The sequence below is a fragment of the Panulirus ornatus genome, chromosome 10, assembly GCF_036320965.1.
Source record: "Panulirus ornatus isolate Po-2019 chromosome 10, ASM3632096v1, whole genome shotgun sequence".
In the NCBI taxonomy this organism is placed as follows: Eukaryota; Metazoa; Arthropoda; class Malacostraca; order Decapoda; family Palinuridae; genus Panulirus; species Panulirus ornatus.
Window position 1 is genome coordinate 29084181 of NC_092233.1, and position 23511 is coordinate 29107691.

The 23511-nt window shown below is 40.7% G+C and overlaps 1 protein-coding gene across 3 annotated transcripts in view; it reads left to right on the forward strand.

Annotated features, from left to right (window-relative positions):
• The window catches only part of LOC139750865 (small glutamine-rich tetratricopeptide repeat-containing protein alpha-like), a 150067-nt gene extending 126913 nt beyond the window's left edge, over positions 1-23154 (forward strand). For 2 of the 3 annotated variants that reach the window (XM_071665670.1, XM_071665667.1), the window contains exons 7-8: positions 9266-9385; positions 21552-23154. In XM_071665670.1, coding sequence (XP_071521771.1) covers positions 9266-9385; positions 21552-21693 — 262 coding nt within the window. In that variant the 3' untranslated portion in view covers positions 21694-23154. The remainder of the gene's footprint in view (positions 1-9265; positions 9386-21551) is intronic. The other variant, XM_071665669.1, reaches the window with a different exon arrangement.
• The last annotated feature ends 357 nt before the right edge of the window (positions 23155-23511 follow it).

Genomic DNA, 23511 nt, shown 5'->3' on the forward strand with positions numbered 1-23511 from the left:
CAGTACTCAGACTTTTATCTGTCTCTTAAGAGTATCTTGAATGAAACTATTGATGTAAGAAGCACCATCGAAATGAACCTTCTCATAGGCAACTCTATGGTTACCATATCCCCTTACATTGTTTTTGGTGTTACTTTTCCCAGCTAACTTTTTACTAGGATACCACTCCATGGCTCAGCTTAGGATTTATCCTATTTATCTTGAAAACGTAGTCTGTATTGATATTACAGTCTTTCCATTGTCAGAGAAGAGTTCTCAGTCAGTCAGAGTCATTAGTGCATCTGCTGTCACACCATGCTCGACGGTCGATAATACGCATCCTTTCAACTTCTCCACTAATTGTCCAGGAAAACTGAAAACAGACATGACTTTCCATGGTGACATACTCCTTTCTCACTTTCTCAAACATGGATGCAAGAGCATGGACTCAGGCATAGTCAGGGTAATTTAACACTTAATTAGAGTGGTTGCTGAACCCTCCTCACTAACTCTTGGAACACCATCAATGGATGCTTCTATTTATGAGACCGTAAATGGAGAAGTTACAGTATACATTGCCAGTCTGCGATCTACTTCTCTCCATCTCAGCAGAGATTCTAAGCTTGTGGAATTTCCATTCTGAAGTCTGGAATTCAAGACGAGGAGTTGCATGAGTTTAACATCTGTCTAATCTCAGACCCAACTAACCCTCCACCACCTACTCCTACCTCTGGCTCAACAGTATACAGTTTGACTAAGCTCCCCACCATCACCTCTAACTTGATTTCTAAGGTAGGACTCACCAAGCATGCTGGCCAATTTGCAGACTTATTTAACCAGTATAGGTCTACTTTATCCCATGTCATTGCAATTCATTCTATCCTGTGGATGACTCACTTTTCTGCCAAGCCTCTTATATCCAAGGAGCATGCAATGTCTGGGCAGGTGCCCTTTCAAAATTTAACTGTTAATAGAAATGTCTTTAGGGAAAATAGCTTACAACTGGATTCTTTCTTTACTAGTGGTAACTCAGGTTAATATCTCTGCCAAAAGAGCCAACATGCTACTGCCTACGTATATTTAGTATGTATCATGCGGGGGGAGGGGGTTCTTATTTCATGTGTGGCAGGGTGGCGACAGGAATGAATAAGGGCAGACTATGAATTATGTACATGTGTATATATATGTATATGTCTGTGTGTGTATATATATGTATACGTTGAGATGTATATGTGCGTGTGTGGATGTGTATATATATACATGTGTATGTGGATGGGTTGGGCCATTCTTTTGTCTGTTTCCTTGCGCTACCTCGCTAAGGCGGGAGACAGCGACAAAGTATGATAGATAGATAGGTCTACTATTGTTTTATCGGGAGAACCACTTGGCAGACTTCATTTGGATGCTCACAAAATTGATTTAGAGAAAAGCGCGCATCCATTTATGTCCCAGCCTATCATTTGCCACATGAGCATACGGATACAGTGAAGAAGCTTGTTCAGGATATGTTGAAAGACAGTGGTATAGAAGAATTGTGCTCACCTTGGAATTTATTACTTTTGCTCATAATGAAGAAGGACAGCACTTTTAGGCCAGTCATAGCATTTAGGAAACTCAGCAAGGTCATGTTGAAGGATCATTTCCCATTACCAATGGTATGAGAGCTTCTTCACAGCTGTGGTAAGAACAAGGTATTTTCCACTTTGGATTTATTAAGTGTGTTTTGGCAGATCCCGTTGTCAAAGGAAAGCCACCCTCTGACTGCATTCAGTATGCCAGACGGACATTGGCAATTCGTATGCATGCCATTCAGTATTCATTCCTCACCTTCCCTAGGTTAATGACTAACATTTTTTGCCACATGTTAGACAGAGAAGTATTGGTTTATGTGATATAATTGTCATATCTCCAGGCATTTCTTCTCACTTCAAGAGTCTTTAGAGTGTTTCTATAACTCAAAGATGAAAACTTAAAACTGAAACAGTCCAAATGCTCCTTTCTGCAAACAAAGATTGATTTTTTAGGGCCCACCTTTGATGAAAACGGCATTTACCCCAGTGCAGCTAAAAACAGTTGTACACCCACTTAGTTTACATTTGAAACAGGAAGTTACATTCTAGGGGACTTCAGCGCAAGACTACTCTTTTAATTTGCTCAAGCGACACATGATTGAGGTGCCCATCCTTCAGTTCCTACTTTGAGAAACTCTTCATTTTGGACATGGATGCTTGTAAACAGGGTCTTTGTGTTGTACTTACACAGGAGTCAGATAAGTGTAGATTTTTTCCCATAGCTTATGTGAGTCATTCATGTTCAAAGGTAAAATCAAAATACTCAATAACTGAGTTTGAAGGCTTTGCAATAGTCTGGGCTCTCTAGCATCTTAATATGTATACAGGTTGAGCATCCCTAATGGGAAAATACTAAATGTTCCAAAATATGATTTTTTTAGTGTTAAGTACTTGTGTGTAGGTAAGTGTAAGAAAATGATTGCTTATCAGTAGCATATAAGCATTTTTCTTCAACAAGATTCAACAGGAAAGCTTCAGAGACAGTTCTTAACTATACAAGCCTTTGACTCGGATTTTTGGTTTTTTTTTTGGCTCATCAAATGTAGTTGCAGATGTGCTTCACCGCTAACTTGGAGCTGTCACTGTAGAAGAAAACCCCGCAGATTTTGATACAGAGAGGTTAAAGCAGCTTCATCAATATGAACCACTTTGGGGTCCTGTCATAGAATTTCCTTGGATGTTAGGACAGCTGTTCCAGTCAAAGAATTATATTTAGCACAGGGAGTCTTATGCAGAGACACAAGGTTAGGAATACCCGCCTGTGTAGTCAAAGAGACAGTCATTCCAACAGCATTACTACAGGATTTGTTGAAGCTAGCACATGATTCACCTTAGGTTGTACCTCCATGCATATAAGCAGACTTCCTTGAGGTATTTTTGGCCAAGAATGCAGAACATTACAGATCATGTACTGAGGTGACAAGTCTGTAACACACACAGGGGAAGTCCCATCACTCGAACTGTGCCCTTGTTCCCAAGGGAAAGGGTTCATATGAAAATATTAGGAGGTTTCCCTAGGTCCATGGCAGGTTATAGATTTGTTTTAGTATTTGTTAATGCTTTTACAAGGTATTGTGAATTTGTTCCAGTTCAGAATAAAGACACAACCACAGTCACTAAGGCATTCAAGAAACATGTTCTAGACAGACATAATGAGCCTAAAGTTTTAGTCACAGACAATGGAGGAGAATCCAGTAACTCACTGCTAGAGGAACTTTGTAAATTGTATATCATAACTGAATTTAATAAAGGTATACCACAGATTTTCCAGCACTCTTGGTTCCAAATCCTTGCCGGATTAACCATTTTGCTGGACCAACCATGGTCATGTAATAATGATTCATCAGCACACCTCTTACCCACTAATTATACATCTCCCATGTGTCTAAAGTATACCATAGACTGCTAGAAATTTAAATTAAACAAATATTAAATGCTTGAGCACCCTAAGATGGTATGTTCTTGGATTGTTTGAATCCTGTGGGGTCTTCTTTGTCTTATGTTGTTAGTGTTTTCCTAGGTGTGCATCACCAGAATAATGCAGTTTTGTCTGCATTATACGCCTAAGAACTGAGGTGTTCGTCAGCTACAAGTTTTGCAAATTCGTCTACATACTTGGCAGTGCTTCGTGGTTTGCGGACCGCTTTTCTCTGCACACTTTATTCATGGATATTCCATGATGCTTCTTGAATTGTTGAAGCCATCCTACACTATAGTCATGCTCATGTTGTAATTTAGGTTCTTTATGGAACAACTTAGCCTGGTCCATTAGCATGCTCCCTGACAAGTCCACTCCATCACTCCAATGCTGTTGAAATCATTCCATCATCACTCAGTCGTGCTCAATACTCTTACCATCTTTCATAGTTTTTCTAATTGTCATTTGCTTCTTGGAATTGCTGTCTGCATAGAAATTCAATATTTTCTCCCTTTGCTTCTTTATATTCTAAATAGTTGATGAACCAATACTGTAGGTATCACACAGCTTATGCACCAAAACACCACAGTCCATTTTTTCAATAGTTCTACTTTATCTTGGATTGACATGGACTGGTGTTTATGGTTGACACCACGACTGACACTCTCATTTGTCTTAGAAGTCATAGCTAGGGTTAAATTTCAGCAAAATAAGCTAAGAATCTCACAAAATTGCTGTATCACCACCAACAAGTACAGTGTAAAGAATGTAAATAAGCACACCCCACACACAGCGTCATCTGTGGCTGCCCAGTAAACTAGTCTGGTGGCCGTAGTAATTTCAAGTTCCGTCACGTAATTTTGTCCGGACTAAAGGAGGTTCTGAATCATCAATTGCCAGAAATTTGGTGGTGTACCTGTATAACAACACATCACCCAGCCTCAAATGGTCTTGCAGAAAGGTTGAACTTTAAAATCTTGCAGTCCCTTTGTATTAACATTAATATCGATCATGATGAATTGGATCAATGCCTGTCTTGATGATCAGCATATCATATCTCGGAGACACACCATTTCACGCCTTGCACAGTTTTGATAAAGTATTGCCATATGACACACCCCCTCCTTCACATCCGGCAGTTCAGAATTCAGTTGTAGCAGAAAAGTATTGCACAACTCAACTGATTCATCAGTGGATTAAGGAAAATCTACATAAAGCCACTACAACATTCACAGATCAAGCTAATAAGTCTGTCAAACCATCAAAGGTAGCTCCTGGACTCTTGGGAATGGTGCAGGATTTTAATTGTACAAGTGAGGTTCCTAAGCCACGCCCAAATTTTTTTGGACGTTATAGGGTTTTAGGTCATTTATAGGCACATAGGTTTAGGGTTCAGAATCTAAATACAGGCGACATTCATGGGCACATGAGAATCACTTGAAAGTTGCATAGTATTCTGAATATCATCGTGAACCCACACCAGACAATATTCCTCAACCCTTGACTTCAAACAATGTCACACAACCTTCTACCACCACTCAGTCTGTGCCCACACCCAAACCAACTACCCTCACACCACTGCCTCAGATACATCAGTATTCATTAAGGCTTATCCTTGCTATCTGTCTGTCTATATCTCTGATGCCCATTCCCTCCAGGTACTCCCATCAAGGGTGGCCACAGCAAAAGAGTCTTCACTTATCCCTGTCCTTACATGCCTCCCTCGCATACACCACTCCACATATTCTTCCTCTGTTTATCTCCCTCCACCCTATATCCCCATGTCCCAGGTGGTCTTCCACTCTCCTTGTAAACTCCCAGTCTTGCATTCTTTCCATATACCCAAACCACCTCAAAGTATTACGTTTCACCCATTCCACAGCTCCTTATTTCATTCCTTTTGCATTCCTTGCCATGCCGTATATCTCATACACCCTTTCATATCTTTCTTCATTCCATCTAGTCACATCACATGCTCATCTCAAATAGCTCATCTTGACAGCCTGGATTCTTGCTCAATCTCTGTGCTTCATTCCACATCCATGTTTCAGCTGCATAGGTCAGGGTTGGGAGGACTATGCTGCCCCTTAATCCTCTCTACACTTCTTCCATACTTACGCCTCTTCCCTTCAGTATTCTATTAACGGACCTAGTGACTTTTCTCCCTTGTACTTGCTCTCTCCCTTACCTCCTGTATCACCACACTAACCCAAAATACCCACATAAGATTTTCAGAAGGTACTTACAGGAGCCATACCTTATTTAAGGAGAATTTTTATTTCAGAATAACATGTCTTCAATGAGTTGTTTGCATTTTTTTTATTCTCTTTACTTTTGTCATTTAATTTGTATGTTACACCTCTATTTTACGCAATCCATAGTATCTATGTTTCATATTATGCTCTCTCTCTATTTTAGGCAAATTTCCTATATGTGAATTTATGAGTACTATCATTTCAGTATAGGGTAGCCATGTTCTCAATTATATTTACATGACATAAAAGATAACTCTTGTAACTAACTTTTATTTGCTTAATTTTGTCAAGTCATAAATCATCATGGCTTGCAGGAGCTTGAGTCAGGTTGGGGCCGAGTATTGTGTAAGACACACACATGCATGCCATTAATTTTTCATTATGTATTATGATTTCACTATGATATATTTATACTTATGTATAAATAAATATTTATTATTATTTTTTATTATTATACTTGACCACCATTTCCCGCATCAGTAAGGTAGTGCCAGGAAACAAACAGAGAATGGCCCATCCACTCATATACACATATATATACATAAATGCATACATACGCACATATACATGCATATACATAATGTACAGTGAGGTAGTGCCAGGAAACAGAGAATGGCCCATCCACTCATATACACATATATATATATATAAACGCCCACATACGCACATATACATGCATATACGTAACAACATGTACATACACATATGCAGACATATTCATATATACACATTTACATATTCATATTTGCTTGCCTTCATCCGTTCCTGTCGCTACCCTGCCCCACAGGAAAACAGCATTGCTATCCCCTGCTTCAGCGAGGTAGTGCCAGGAAAACAGACAAAAAAGGCCACATTCATTCACACTCAGTCTCTAGCTGTCATGTGTAATGCACCGAAACCACAGCTCCCTATTCACATCCAAGCCCCACAGACCTTTCCATGGTTTACCCCAGATGCTTCACATGCCCTAGTTCAGTCCATTGGCACCATGTCAACCCCGGTATACCACATTGTTCCAGTTCACTCTATTCCTTGCACGCCTCTCACCCTTCTGTATGTTCAGGCCCCAATCACTCAAAATCTTTTTCACTCCATCCTTCGACCTCCACTTTGTTCTCCCGCTTCCCCTTGTTCCTTCCACCTCTGACACATATAGCCTATTTGTCAATCTTTCCTCACTCACTCTCTCCGTATGTTCAAATCATTTCAACACACCCTCTTCTGCTCCCTCAATCACACTTTTTATTTCCTTACATGTCTCTTACCCTTTCATTACTTACTCGATCAAATCACCTCACACCACATATTGTCCTCAGACATTTCATGTCCAACACATCCACTCTCCTCCATACAACCCTATCTGTAGCCCATGCCCTGCAACCATATAACATTGATGGAACTATTTTCCTTCAAGTGTACCCATTTTTGCTCTCTGAGCTAACATTCACTCCATCCACACATTGTTCATCGCTCCCAGAACCTTCACTCCCTCCTCCACCCTGTGACTCACTTCCATTTCCATGGTTCTATCTGCTGCTAAGTCTGCTCCCAGATATCTAAAACACTTCACTTCCTCCAAATTTTCTCCATTCAAACTTACATCCCAGTTAACTTGTCCCTCAACCCTACTAAACCTAATAACCTTGCTCTTATTCACATTTACTCTCAACTTTCTCCTTTCACACACTTTTCCTAACTCAGTCACCAACCTCTGCAGTTTCTCATTTGAATCAGCCACTAGAGCTGTATCATTGGTGAACAACAACTGACTTACTTCCCAAGCCCTTTCATCCACAACAGACTCCATACTCACCCCTCTCTCCAAAACTCATGCATTTACCTCTTTAACCACCCCATCCATAAACAAATTGAACAACCACAGGGACATCACACACCCCTGTCGTAGACTGACTTTTACTGGGAACCAATCACTCTCCTCTCTTCCTACTCGTACACATGCCTTACATCCTTGGTTAAAACCTTTCACTGCTTCTAACAACTTACCTCCCGCACCATATACTCTTAAAACCTTCCACAAAGCATCTCTATCAGCCCTATCATATGCCTTCTCCAGATCCATAAATGCCACATACAAAACCATCAGTTTTCCTAAGTATTTCCCAGGTACATTCTTCAAAGCATACACATCCACACATCCTCTACCACTTCTGAAATCACACTGCTCTTTCCCAATCTAATGCTCTGTACATGCCTTCACCCTCTCAATCAATACCCTCCCATATAATTTCCCAGGAATACTCAACAAACTTATGCCTTCGTAGTTTGAACACTCACCTTTATCTCCTTTGCCTTTGTACAGTGGCACTATGCATGGATTCTGCCAATCCTCAGGCACTTCACCATGGTCCATACATACATTGAATATCTGTACCAACCAATCAACAACACAGTCACCCCCTTTTTTAATGAATTCCACTGCAATACCATTCAAACCCGCCACCTTGCCGGATTTCATCTTCAGCAGTTTTCACTACCTCTTCTCTCTTCACCAAACCATTCTCCCTGACCCTCTCACTTCACACACCACCCCAACCAAAACACCCTATATGTGCCACTCTATAATCAAACGCATTCAGTAAACCTTCAAAATACTCACTTCATCTCCTTCTCACTTCATCACTACCTGTTATGATCTTCCCATTCTCCCCCTTCACTGATGTTCTCATTTGTTCTCTTGTCTTACACATGTTATTTACCTCTTTCCAAAACATCTTTTTATATTTTATATTTTTTTTTATTTTGCTTTGTCGCTTTCTCCCGCGTTTGTGAGGTAACGCAAGGAAACAGACGAAAGAAATGGCCCAACCCACCCCCATACACATGTATATATTTACACGTCCACACACGCAAATATACATACCTATACATCTCAATGTACACATATATATACACACACAGACACATACATATATACCCATGCACACAATTCACACTGTCTGCCTTTATTCTATTCATTCCTTACATCTTTTTATTCTTCCTAAAATTTGATGATACTCTTTCACCCCAACTCTCATTTGCCCTCTTTTTCAACACTTGCTCCTTTCTTTTGACCTCCTGCCACTTTCTTTTATACATCTCCCAGGCATTTGCACTACTTCCCTGTAAGTATTGTCCAAATTCCTCTTTTCTCTTTAACAACCTTACTTCCTCATCCCACCACTCACTACCCTTTCTAATGTGCCCACCTCCCACAAGCATCTTTTGTGCAAGCCATCACTACCTCCCTAAATACATCCCATTCCTCACTCACTCCCCTCATGTCATTTTCTCTCACCTTTTGCCATTCTGCCCTCAATCTCTCCTGGTGCTTCCTCACATGTCTCCTTTCCAAGCTCACTTACTCTCACCACTCTCTTCTCCCCAACATTCTCTCTTTTATGAAAACCTCTACATATCTTCACCTTCACCTCCACAAGATAGTGATCAAGATAGTGTCCTCCAGAATATAGTGATCAAGATAGTGTGTGTGTGTGTGCGTGTGTGGGTGTGTATGCTTTTCTTAACTTGATTTACAATTACAGGATGAGTAGCTTCATGGGAAATATTAGTGGCATGGGTGGCGCTTCTAATGTTCCCAGTGGAGGATCTTCTGGTTCCACTGCAGCTCCTGCAGGTACTGGCATGGAGGCTTTACTTAGTGCGTAAGTTAAATTCCTAGTTTTTTAATGTTTGTTGATAGCTTGTATATGTTGCCAAATCTTAGTAAAATCACTAAGGCAAAGCTGCCTTCAAAGTTTGGTTGCAGTACATCATTCTACACTTATTATTATTTTGCTTTGTCGCTGTCTCCTGCGTTAGCGAGGTAGCGCAAGGAAACAGACGAAAGAATAGCCCAACCCACCCACATACACATGTATATACATACACACCCACACACGCATATATACATACCTATACATCTCAATGTATACATATATATACACACACAGATGTATACATATACATATACACATGTACATAATTCATACTGTCTGCCTTTATTCATTCCCATCGCCACCTCGCCACACATGGAATAACAACCCCCTCCCCCTCATGTGTGCGAGGTAGCGCTAGGAAAAGACAACAAAGGCCCAATTTGTTCACACTCAGTCTCTAGCTGTCATGTAATAATGCACTGAAACCACTCCTCCCTTTCCACATCCAGGTCCCACAGAACTTTCCATGGTTTACCCCAGACACTTCACATGCCCTGGTTCAATCCATTAACAGCACATCGACCCCGGTATACCACATCTTTCCAATTCACTCTATTCCTTGCACGCCTTTCACCCTCCTGCATGTTCAGGCCCCGATCACTCAAAATCTTATTCACTCCATCTTTCCACCTCCAATTTGGTCTCCCACTTCTCCTCGTTCCCTCCACCTCTGACACATATATCCTCTTAGTCAATCTTTCCTCACTCATTCTCTCCATGTGACCAAACCATTTCAAAACACCCTCTTCTGCTCTCTCAACCACACTCATTTTATTACCACACATCTCTCTTACCCTATTATTACTTACTAGATCAAACCACCTCACACCACATATTGTCCTCAAACATCTCATTTCCAGCACATCCACCCTCCTGCGCACAACTCTATCCATAGCCCATGCCTCGCAACCATACAACACTGTTGGAACCACTATTCCTTCAAACATACCCGTTTTTGCTTTCCGAGATAATGTTCTCGACTTCCACACATTTTTCAAGGCTCCCAGAACTTTCGCCCCCTCCCCCACCCTATGATTCACTTCCGCTTCCATGGTTCCATCCACTGCCAAATCCACTCCTAGATATATAAAACACCTCACTTCCTCCAGTTTTTCTCCATTCAAACTTACCTCCCAGTTGACTTGACCCTCAACCCTACTGTACCTAATAACCTTACTCTTATTCACATTTACTCTCAACTTTCTTCTTTCACACACTTTACCAAACTCAGTCACCAGCTTCTGCAGTTTCTCACATGAATCAGCCACCAGTGCTGTATCATCAGCGAACAACAACTGACTCACTTCCCAAGCTCTCTCATCCACAACAGACTGCATACTTGCCCCTCTTTCCAAAACTCTTGCATTCACCTCCCTAACAACCCCATCCATAAACAAATTAAACAACCATGGAGACATCACACACCCCTGCTGCAAACCTACATTCACTGAGAACCAATCACTTTCCTCTCTTCCTACACGTACACATGCCTTACATCCTCGATAAAAACTTTTCACTGATTCTAACAACTTGCCTCCCACGCCATATATTTTTAATACCTTCCACAGAGCATCTCTATCAACTCTATCATATGCCTTCTGCAGATCCATAAATGCTACATACAAATCCATCTGCTTTTCTAAGTATTTCTCACATACATTCTTCAAAGCAAACTTCTGATGCACACAACCTGTACCACTTCTGAAACCACATTGCTCTTCCCCAATCTGATGCTCTGTACATGCCTTCACCCTCTCAATCAATACCACCCTATATAATTTCCCAGGAATACTCAACAAACTTATACCTCTGTAATTTGAGCACTCACTCTTATCCCCTTTGCCTTTGTACAATGGCACTATGCAAGCATTCTGCCAATCCTCAGGCACCTCACCATGAATCATACATTAATTGAATAACCATACCAACCAGTCAACAATACAGTCACCCCCTTTTTTGATAAATTCCACTGCAATTCCATCCAAGCCCGCTGCCTTGCCGGCTTTCATCTTCTGCAAAGCTTGTACTACCTCTTCTCTGTTTACCAAATAATTTCCCCAACCCTCTCACTTTGCACACCACCTTGACTAAAACACCCTATATCTGCCACTCTATCATCAAACACACTCAACAAACCTTCAAAATACTCACTCCATCTCCTTCTCACATCACCACTACTTGTTATCACTTCTCCATTAGCCCCTTCACTGAAGTTCCCATTTGTTCCCTTGTCTTACGCACTTTATTTACCTCCTTCCAAAACATCTTTTTATTCTCCCTAAAATTTAATGATACTCTCTCACCCCAACTCTCATTTGCCTGCTTTTTCACCTCTTGCACCTTTCTCTTGACCACCTGCCTCTTTCTTTTATACATCTCCTTGGTCTTATTCACATTTACTCTCAACTTTCTTCTTTCACACACTTTACCAAACTCAGTCACCAGCTTCTGCAGTATCTCACATGAATCAGCCACCAGCATGTGTGTGTGTGTGTGTGTGTGTGTGTGTGTGTGTGTGTGTGTGTGTGTGTATGTACTTACAGATGCTCCCCGACTTATGACCTATGTGACTTATGACCATCCATTCATACAACTGGAAAAAATATATATTATAAGATATTAGTAGATCGTCCAAATGCCTCTCTCTTCTCTTTCACTAATAATCTTACTTCTTCATCCCACCACTCACTACCCTTTCTAAACTGCCCACCTCGCACGCTTCTCATGCCACAAGCAACTTTTGCGCAAGCCATCACTGCTTCCCTAAATACATCCCATTCCTCCCCCACTCCCCTTATGTCCTTTGTTCTCACCTTTTTCCATTCTGTATTCAGTTTCTCATGGTACTTCCTTACACAAGTCTCCCTCCAAAGCTCACTTACTCTCACCACTCTCTTCACCCCAACATTCTCTCTTCTTTTCTGAAAACCTCTACAAATCTTCACCTTCGCCTCCAAAAGATAATGATCATACATCCCTCCAGTTCCACCTCTCAGCACATTAACATCCAAAAGTCTCTCTTTCGCGCGCCTAACAATTAACACATAATCCAATAACGCTCTATGGCCATCTCTCCTACTTACATATGTATACTTATGTATATCTCGCTTTTTAAACCAGGTATTCCCAATCATCAGTCCTTTTTCAGCACATAAATCTACAAGCTCTTCACCATTTCCATTTACAACACTGAACACCCCATGTATACCAATTATTCCCTCAACTGCCACATTACTCACCTTTGCATTCAAATCCCCCATCACTATAACCCGGTCTCGTGCATCAAAACTACTAACACACTCATTCAGCTGCTCCCAAAACACTTGCCTCTCATGGTCTTTCTTCTCATCCCCAGGTGCATATGCACCAATAATCACCCATCTCTCTCCATCAACTTTCTACACTTATTTATTTATTTATTTATTTATTATTCTTTGTCGCTGTCTCCCGCGTTTGCGAGATAGCGCAAGGAAACAGATGAAAGAAATGGCCCAACCCCCCCCCCCCATACACATGTATATACATACGTCCACACACGCAAATATACATACCTACACAGCTTTCCATGGTTTACCCCAGACGCTTCACATGCCCTGCTTCAATCCACTGACAGCACGTCAACCCCGGTATACCACATCGCTCCAATTCACTCTATTCCTTGCCCTCCTTTCACCCTCCTGCATGTTCAGGCCCCGATCACACAAAATCTTTTTCACTCCATCTTTCCACCTCCAATTTGGTCTCCCTCTTCTCCTTGTTCCCTCCACCTCCGACACATATATCCTCTTGGTCAATCTTTCCTCACTCATCCTCTCCATGTGCCCAAACCATTTCAAAACACCCTCTTCTGCTCTCTCAACCACGCTCTTTTTATTTCCACACATCTCTCTTACCCTTACGTTACTCGATCAAACCACCTCACACCACACATTGTCCTCAAACATCTCATTTCCAGCACATCCATCCTCCTGCGCACAACTCTATCCATAGCCCACGCCTCGCAACCATACAACATTGTTGGAACCATTATTCCTTCATACATACCCATTTTTGCTTTCCGAGATAATGTTCTCGACTTCCACACATTCTTCAAGGCCCCCAGGATTTTCGCCCCCTCCCCCACCCTATGATCCACTTCTGCTTCCATGGTTCCATCCGCTGCCAGATCCACTCCCAGATATCTAAAACACTTCACTTCCTCCAGTTTTTCTCCATTCAAACTCACCTCCCAATTGACTTGACCCTCAACCCTACTGTACCTAATAACCTTGCTCTTATTCACATTTACTCTTAACTTTCTTCTTCCACACACTTTTCCAAACTCAGTCACCAGCTTCTGCAGTTTCTCACATGAATCAGCCACCAGCGCTGTATCATCAGCGAACAACAACTGACTCACTTCCCAAGCTCTCTCATCCCCAACAGACTTCATACTTGCCCCTCTTTCCAAAACTCTTGCATTTACCTCCCTAACAACCCCATCCATAAACAAATTAAACAACCATGGAGACATCACACACCCCTGCCGCAAACCTACATTCACTGAGAACCAATCACTTTCCTCTCTTCCTACACGTACACATGCCTTACATCCTCGATAAAAACTTTTCACTGCTTCTAACAACTTTCCTCCCACACCATATATTCTTAATACCTTCCACAGAGCATCTCTATCAACTCTATCATATGCCTTCTCCAGATCCATAAATGCTACATACAAATCCATTTGCTTTTCTAAGTATTTCTCACATACATTCTTCAAAGCAAACACCTGATCCACACATCCTCTACCACTTCTGAAACCACACTGCTCTTCCCCAATCTGATGCTCTGTACATGCCTTCACCCTCTCAATCAATACCCTCCCATATAATTTACCAGGAATACTCAACAAACTTATAACTCTGTAATTTGAGCACTCACTCTTATCCCCTTTGCCTTTGTACAATGGCACTATGCACGCATTCCGCCAATCCTCAGGCACCTCACCATGAGTCATACATACATTAAATAACCTTACCAACCAGTCAACAATACAGTCACCCCCTTTTTTAATAAATTCCACTGCAATACCATCCAAACCTGCTGCCTTGCCGGCTTTCATCTTCCGCAAAGCTTTCACTACCTCTTCTCTGTTTACCAAATCATTTTCCCTAACCCTCTCACTTTGCACACCACCTCGACCAAAACACCCTATATCTGCCACTCTATCATCAAACACATTCAACAAACCTTCAAAATACTCACTCCATCTCCTTCTCACATCACCACTACTTGTTTTCACCTCCCCACTTGCGCCCTTCACCGAAGTTCCCATTTGCTCCCTTGTCTTACGCACTTTATTTACCTCCTTCCAGAACATCTTTTTATTCTCCCGAAAATTTAATGATACTCTCTCACCCCAACTCTCATTTGCCCTTTTTTTCACCTCTTGCACCTTTCTCTTGACCTCCTGTCTCTTTCTTTTATACATCTCCCACTCAATTGCATTTTTTCCCTGCAAAAATCGTCCAAATGCCTCTCTCTTCTCTTTCACTAATACTCTTACTTCTTCATCCCACCACTCACTACCCTTTCTAATCAACCCACCTCCCACTCTTCTCATGCCACAAGCATCTTTTGCGCAATCCATCACTGATTCCCTAAATACATCCCATTCCTCCCCCACTCCCCTTACTTCCATTGTTCTCACCTTTTCCCATTCTGTACTCAGTCTCTCCTGGTACTTCCTCACACAGGTCTCCTTCTCAAGCTCACTTACTCTCACCACCCTCTTCACCCCAACATTCACTCTTCTTTTCTGAAAACCCATACAAATCTTCACCTTAGCCTCCACAAGATAATGATCAGACATCCCTCCAGTTGCACCTCTCAGCACATTAACATCCAAAAGTCTCTCTTTCGCACGCCTGTCAATTAACACGTAATCCAATAACGCTCTCTGGCCATCTCTCCTACTTACATAAGTATACTTATGTATATCTCGCTTTTTAAACCAGGTATTCCCAATCATCAGTCCTTTTTCAGCACATAAATCTACAAGCTCTTCACCATTTCCATTTACAACACTGAACACCCCATGTATACCAGTTATTCCCTCAACTGCCACATTACTCACCTTTGCATTCAAATCACCCATCACTATGACCCGGTCTCGTGCATCAAAACCACTAACACACTCATTCAGCTGCTCCCAAAACACTTGCCTCTCTTGATCTTTCTTCTCATGCCCAGGTGCATATGCACCAATAATCACCCACCTCTCTCCATCAACTTTCAGTTTTACCCATACATAATACTTTCTACACTTATTTGTATTTTTTGTTTTACTATATTTCCTCAAGCTGTCATTTTACCTTCCCCTTCTGTTACATCTTGCCAACATCTCTTGACTTACTCTTGATTACTGTTGTATGTGGTTTTTATTATCCACTTGATTATGAAGTTGCACCTCTGACCCCAGTAGCTGCCCTTTCCTTTCTGCCTCATCCATATGTGAACCTCTGGCATTATGTCCACAAACATACCAATTTTCCTAGCCATACATAACACTTGACAACACTCAACTCACACAGTTCATTTCTTTGTAACTCTTGAATTTTTCCTGTGGTGGATGCTGTATGCCAGCCCTGCCTTTTAGCAAAATGGTTGGCAATAGACAAAAGTAGTGGACAGGTGTATTAGATAGATGTAGTAGTAGTTAGGGACATTAGATGGATGTATTAGGTGGAAGTAAATGGTTGGAACATTAGGGAGAAGTAATGGGTTGGAAAACTAGGTAAAAGCACTCGGTAGGAGCTTCTAAAAATACTGTGCTAGAGTTGCCCTCTGCCAGTGGATAGTTATGTGTGTGGCTCTAAAGACTTAAAAGTGACACTGGAGTTCACTAATTATGGAGACTTATCTGTGGCCACCACATAGAGGGAGTTCCTGATGGGAACAGGTGTCAGAAATATAGATAGATAGAATTGATTATGGACCTCTTCACTTCTTCACCTTTGATTTTCTGTTTTTTTTCCAAACATTTCACTAACAAAATGATAATAGCACCATTGCATTTAGTATTTTCCAAAATGCAGGTGAAAAGATGTGTGAACTCAGGTTTCTTTTTAAAGAGTTTTGGTGCACAAAGGTATTTTTTTCAAGCCCTTTTAGTTTTTGAAAACTGATGGAAATCTGTGTCAACTTATTTTCTGCTGACCTGTTATGTAAGTTCATCCTCCTTTCTTTTTTGTTTTTATTGTATACATTGCTTAGATAAAATTTGGCAAGTATTCTTAAGAAGAGAGAGGCACTTCTATTGCCTCATGTCCTGCCATGGATTGATTATCTTGCATTTGTATTAGCCATTTCCCATGTGAACATGGTAGCATCAGAAGCAGAGGAATGAGCCTTAGAGGAAAGTATCCTTTTTAAACCTGGTTCTTCCAATCATAGTCCTTTTTCAGCACACCACTCCCCAAGCTTTTCACCATTTCCATTCTCACTACTGAATTCTCCATTTCCCCTAGTTATGCCCACAACTGCCACATCGCTCACTTTAACATTCGGTTCAACCATTAGTAATACTCAGTCTCTTGCATCAAAACTGCTGACACACTCACTCAGTTGCTCCCAAAACAATTGCCTTTCATGATCTTTCTTCTTATGGCAAGGTGCATAAGTATCCCTCACATTCCACTGTCATTTTTACCCACATAAGTCTGGAGCACTCTTCGTTACACCCTCAGACATTTCCTCAACTCTTACATTAGTAGTTTTACACCTTCCTTAGCTTTTGTCTTTGCACCAACTCTTGACTTTACTCCTAAGACATTCCTAAACCATTTTTCCCCTTTACCCTTGAGCTTTGATTCACTCAGAGCCAGAGTATCCAGGTTCCTTTCCTCAAAAAACATACCACCTATCTCTCTTTTCTTCTCATTTTAGTTACATTCACACACATTGAGACTTCCAAGCATAAGCCTTCAAGGAGATTGAGGATTTCTCGCTTGGCTCCTTTTTACCATCTTTTAGATATTGAAATACAAGAGAGGGGGCTTATTTCCAGCCACCCACTCCTGCCTCTCTTAGTTGCTTTTTGTGACATGCAGGGAATACAGAGGTGGAATTCTTTCTCCCCTACCCAAGGGAAGGTGTTACACAAATATGAGGTTGAAGGAAAGCTGTTGTAAGCAGTGAAGAGTTTTATCGAAAGGGTAAGGTGTGTGTATGAGTAGGAAGAGGAGAGAGTGGCTGTTTGTACATGGATGGGTTGGGGAGGGAGTTGAATGCAAGGGTCTTGAAGTGATGAGCAGGTATGCCGTCTCTTGGTATGGAGGCCTGGAAGGTTGTTGTTTGTTGACAACATATCACTGGTGGCAGGTTGAGTAAGAAGCTGCAGAAGTTGATGTTTGGGTGTATATGAAGGGAGAAAGATTAGAATAAATTTGAATAAAAGCAAGTTTATTAGGTTTAGCAGTCAAGTGAGAGAGAGAGACTACTTCAAATGTGAGTTTGCATGTAGAATACTAGGAGGCAGCGGGATGTTGAAGATATCTGAGAGAGGTTGGGTGATGAGAGGTTCAGAAAGAGGGTACATATGGTGGAAGTGGAGGGGACAAAGAGAAAGCGGAAGCCAGAATGGAGATGGAAAGATGGAGTGTGGTTTTGGTTGCTTGGGCCATGAATATGCAGGATGGTGTAAGGTGTGATGACATAGAGTGAATTGAAGTGATGTTGTATATAGGGGGGTGATGTATTGTCCATGAACTGAGCCAGGGCATATGAGGTGGTCAGGGGAAACCATAGAGAGGTGTTTGGGGTTTGGTTGTGGATAGGGGCTGTAGTTTTGTGCATTATTCATGACAGCTAGAGTGTGGATGTAAGTGAATGAGACCAAGATTTTGTATGTTTCTGGCAGTACCTCACTTGGGAATTCATGAATGTGTTTCATTTTTCCCCCCTCAGTTTTGAGATCATAAAAACTTCTTGAATATTTTTGGATATATTTGCTCAAGAATTATTGTATATTTAATCTATTCTGTTATACTTTGTAGCTGTCTCCCACATTAGTGAGGTAGCTCAAGGAAACAAACGAAAGAATGGCCCACCCCTCCCACATACACATGTATATACATACACGCCCACACACGCACATTTACATACCTATACGTTTCAGTGTATACAGACATATACATATGTACACATGTACATATTCATACTTGCTGCCTTTATTCATTTCAGTCGCCACCCTGCCACACATGAGATAGCATCCCCCCGTGAGGTAACACTAGAAAAAGACAAAAGGCCACATTCGTTCACACTCAGTCTCTAGCTGTCATGTGTAATGCACCAAAACCACAGCTCCCTTTCCACATCCAGGCCCCACAAAACTTTCCATGGTTTACCCCCAGACACTTCACATGCCTTGGTTCAGTACATTGACAGCACATCAACCCTGGTATACCACATCGTTCCAATTCACTCTATTCCTTGCATGCTTTTCACCCTCCTGTATGTTCAGGCCCCGATTGCTCAAAATCTTTTTCACTCTATTCTTCCACCTAATTTGGTCTCCCACTTCCTCTCGTTCCCTCCACCTCTGACACATATATCTTCTTTGTCAATCTCTCCATGTGACCGAACCATTTCAATACACCCTCTTTTGCTCTCTCAACCACACTCTTTTTATTTCCACACATATCCTTACCCTTTCATTTCTTACTCGATCAGACCACCTCACACCACATATTGTCCTCAAACATTTCATTTCCAACATATCCACCCTCCTCCGCACAACCCTATCTATAGCCCATGCCTTGCAACCATATAACATTGTTGGAACCACTATTCCTTCAAACATACCCATTTTTGCTCCGAGATAACATTTTCGTCTTCCACACATTCATCAATGCTCCCAGAACCTTCGCCCCCTCCCCCACCCTGTGACTCACTTCTGCTTCCATGGTTCCATCCGCTGCCAAATCCACTCCCAGATATCTAAAACACTTCACTATATATATATATATATATATATATATATATATATATATATATATTATTCCCTGGGGATAGGGGATTAAGAATACTTCCCACGTATTCCCTGCGTGTCGTAGAAGGCGACTAAAAGGGGAGGGAGCGGGGGGCTGGAAATCCTCCCCTCTCGTTTTTTTTTTAATTTTCCAAAAGAAGGAACAGAGAATTGGGCCAGGTGAGGGTATTCCCTCAAAGGCCCAGTCCTCTGTTCTTAATGCTACCTCGCTAACGCGGGAAATGGCGAATAGTTTAAAAAAAAATATATATATATATATATATATATATATATATATATATATATATATATATATATATATATATTATATTTATAATTATTATACTTTGTTGCTGTCTCCCGCGTTAGTGAGGTAGCGCAAGGAAACATACGAAAGAAAGGCCCAACCCACCCACATACACATGTATACACATAAATGCCCAGACACACACATATACATATGTATACATACTTATGCATACACAGACATATATGCACATGTACATATTCATGCATGCTGCCTTCATCCATTCCCGCCGCCACCCTGCCATACATGAAATGGCACCCCTCTCCCCCCTTGCACACGAGGTAGCACTAGGAAAAGACAACAAAGGCCTCATTCGTTCACACTCTGTCTCTAGCTGTCATGTGTAATGCACCGAAACCACAACTCCCTTTCCACATCCAGGCCCCACAAAACTTTCCCTGGTTTACCCCAGATGCTTCATATTTCTTGGTTCAATCCATTGACAGCACGTCGACCCCAGTATACCACATCCTTCCAATTCACTCTATTCTTTGCACGGCTTTCACCCTCCTGTATGTTCAGGCCCCGATTGCTCAAAATCTTTTTCACTCCAGCCTTCCACCTCCAATTTGGTCTCCCACTTCTCCTCGTTCCTTCCACCTCTGACACATATATCCTCTTTGTCAGTCTTTCCTCACTCATTCTTTCCATGTGACCAAACCATTTCAATACACCCTCTTCTGCTCCCTCAACCACACTCTTTTTATTACCACACATCTCTCTTACCCTTTCATTACTTACTCGATCAAACCACCTCACACCACACATTGTCCTAAAACATCTTTTTTCCAACAATCCACCCTCCTCCGCACAATCCTATCTATAGACCGTGCCTCACAACCATATAACATAGTTGGAACCACTATTCCTTCAAACATACCCATTTTTGCCCTCTGTGATAATGTTCTCGCCTTCCACACATTCTTCAATGCTCCCAGAACCTTCGCCCCCTCCCCCACCCTGTGACTCACTTCCACTTCCATGGTTTCATCCGCTGCCAAATACACTCCCAGATATCTAAAACACTTCACTTCCTCCAGTTTTTCTCCATTCAAAATTACTTCCCAATTTATTTGACCTTCAACCCTACTGAACCTAATAACCTTGCTCTTATTCACATTTACTCTCAGCTTTCTTCTCTCATACACTTTACCCAACTCAGTCACAACATCTGCAGTTTCTCACCCGAATCACCCACCAGCGTTGTATCATCAGTGAACAACAAATGACTCACTTCCCAAGCCCTCTCATCAACAGCAGACTGCATACTTGCCCCTCATTCCAAAACTCTTGCATTCACCTCCCTAACAACCCCATCCATAAACAAATTAAACAACCATGGAGACATCATGCACATCTGCCACAAACTGACATTCACTGGGAACCAATCACTTTCCTCTCTTCCTACTCGCACACATGCCTTACATCCTCGATAAAAACTTTTCACTGCTTCTAGCAACTTACATCCCACGCCATATACTCTTAATACCTTCCACCTTACTTTTGCTAGTTTTGGCAAGCAATAACTAGATTATGCATTGGGGTTTGAAGGTGAATGGAATAATTAAATATTTCCAAACCACTTGGGGTGAGTAGGACTTTATTTCAATATTCTGTTTGTATTCAGTGTTTTGACTGATATCTTAATACAGTATTCAGTCTTGTGGGTACCTGGCTTAGTAAACAGTCAGGTTTGTGTGTATCCGATTACCTTTTACTGATTGACTGTCAGAATTGAGAAAAAGCTTGCAAACTTCTTTCAAATCTGTTTTGCATCTTTTTCCATCATTTAGTGGACGACAGCTAGCTGAACAGATGCAGAACCAACATCCTGAATTGGTTGAACAAATTCGCCAGCAGATGAGCCGAGGTCAGGGAAACAGTTCAGGAGATTCCCAGGGCAGTAACAACCAAGACCCACCTACTCACAATTAGCTGTCCTGTATAGCTCAAGGAAATATGGGATCTCTGATCTGTTTGTTTGTAAAGTATACTTTTACCTGTAAGTAAAACTTTGTTCTTTAGAACATAGTCTGTGACTTGAGATTATAACTCCTTTTTTTAAGAAGGAAGTTGGAGCAGTTGAGTTTTGATGCTTTCAAAAAAAAAAGCAAAGATTGGTTTTGATATGTAAATTTTCCCTTGGTATTTTCAATAAATGTTGTAACTGACAAGTTTCAAGGAGTTTTAAGATATTTTGATATGTTATGAGTAAGCTTTTTTTGAGGTTTTCATAAAGGTTTCATAAGATTTGCATTAATCTCATATCTTTAAATTATTAATAAATAAACCAAAAAGAAACATCCTATCTCTCATTGAATGATATCCTCTAGATATAATGATGCATACGTTTGATGGGCGTATATAAAGGACACATTAGTCAAGTGATGAGATTTGCATCACAATACAGTACTATGATTCATCACTCAAACTTTATCCTCAGTCTGCACACACAAAATTGTTACCTTCAGGAAACTCGAGAGAAGTGGTGTGGTAAAAGATTAGCAGATCTGTTTTTTGATTTCATAGTTTTAGTAAGTGTATGTTTATGACTCTTTGTGGATGAAATTCTTTAACAGTGAAATTAATGTTCCAACTTTGGGTGAATTTGTTCTCTTTATACATAATCATGTTTTTGTACATCTCCTTTTGAACAGGTTTGATGGGATTGTATTACTTCCTAGTTGCTTTATTGAAGGATATTTTTTGTGCTCATAAGATTTCAGTTATTAGTCATATTAATAGATTAATTGTTTGCTGAAAGGGGAAAGATACAAATATGGAGAAAATGTTTTGAACCTCAGTTTCACTGTGAATGCTGTTGTAATTATTATATTGTAATATTTCTCAGAAATTTTGTTAAATATCTGTTGGCAGTAGTAATGTAAGCCGATTTACTGTATTCTGTGAAATAAGGAAGTACATGAGATTATTAGTGAACCTGATAGGTAATTTTCATTGTCTCACCTCTGAACACAGTTGTATTCTCAGAAATTAATGACAAAGCTTGCTTTTCTCCAATTTTAGTAAGATTAATCCTTATGAAACTTCAGTATTTGCAAAAATGAGGATATCTGTATGTAGAATTCTTCCCACAGATAGATTAGCACCTCCAGTTTTACATAAAAGCACATAAATCACTCTGTCATAGGTAATTCATTAAGCAGTACTCCAAAATGTAGTGTTTTTTTTTATAAATATTTAGTTGTCTGCACTAGTATGTATGCAGAATGCTAAACTCTGAAATACAGTTTACAAAAAATGTTATTTCAAGGGAACCTAGGATTATTTTTATCAAACTGTAATGGAACATAAAACAACGGATAACAGCGAGAGCTTGCAGTGGATTTATGCAGAACCTTTGTAAAAGATACATAAAAATTCTAAATGGTCTTACATTGCTAGTTACTAAAATCCTTTTAATAGAAATTCTTGTTAATGAAATTTAAGTTATTGGTCAGTTGCCCAAGGAGGCACTAATATGGTAAAAGTAACAGGGTTTTCTTTTCTCTTACAAACTGATCTCTCCTTGGCCTATGCTCTCAGCAACCCCATTTTGGTATATTCAACTTTTTCTCAAAATTTTTATGATTCTTTCAAATACTGTTGTTTTCATTACTTAATTGCAGGTTAGAAAAATTATGCACTTAACTGCAAGTCATGGTTCCACTCCAAGAGAAGTTGATTGACCCTAGCCCCTCACCAGTTGAACAGCAGTACACCTCCAGGCTTAATTACATGAATCTTACAAAC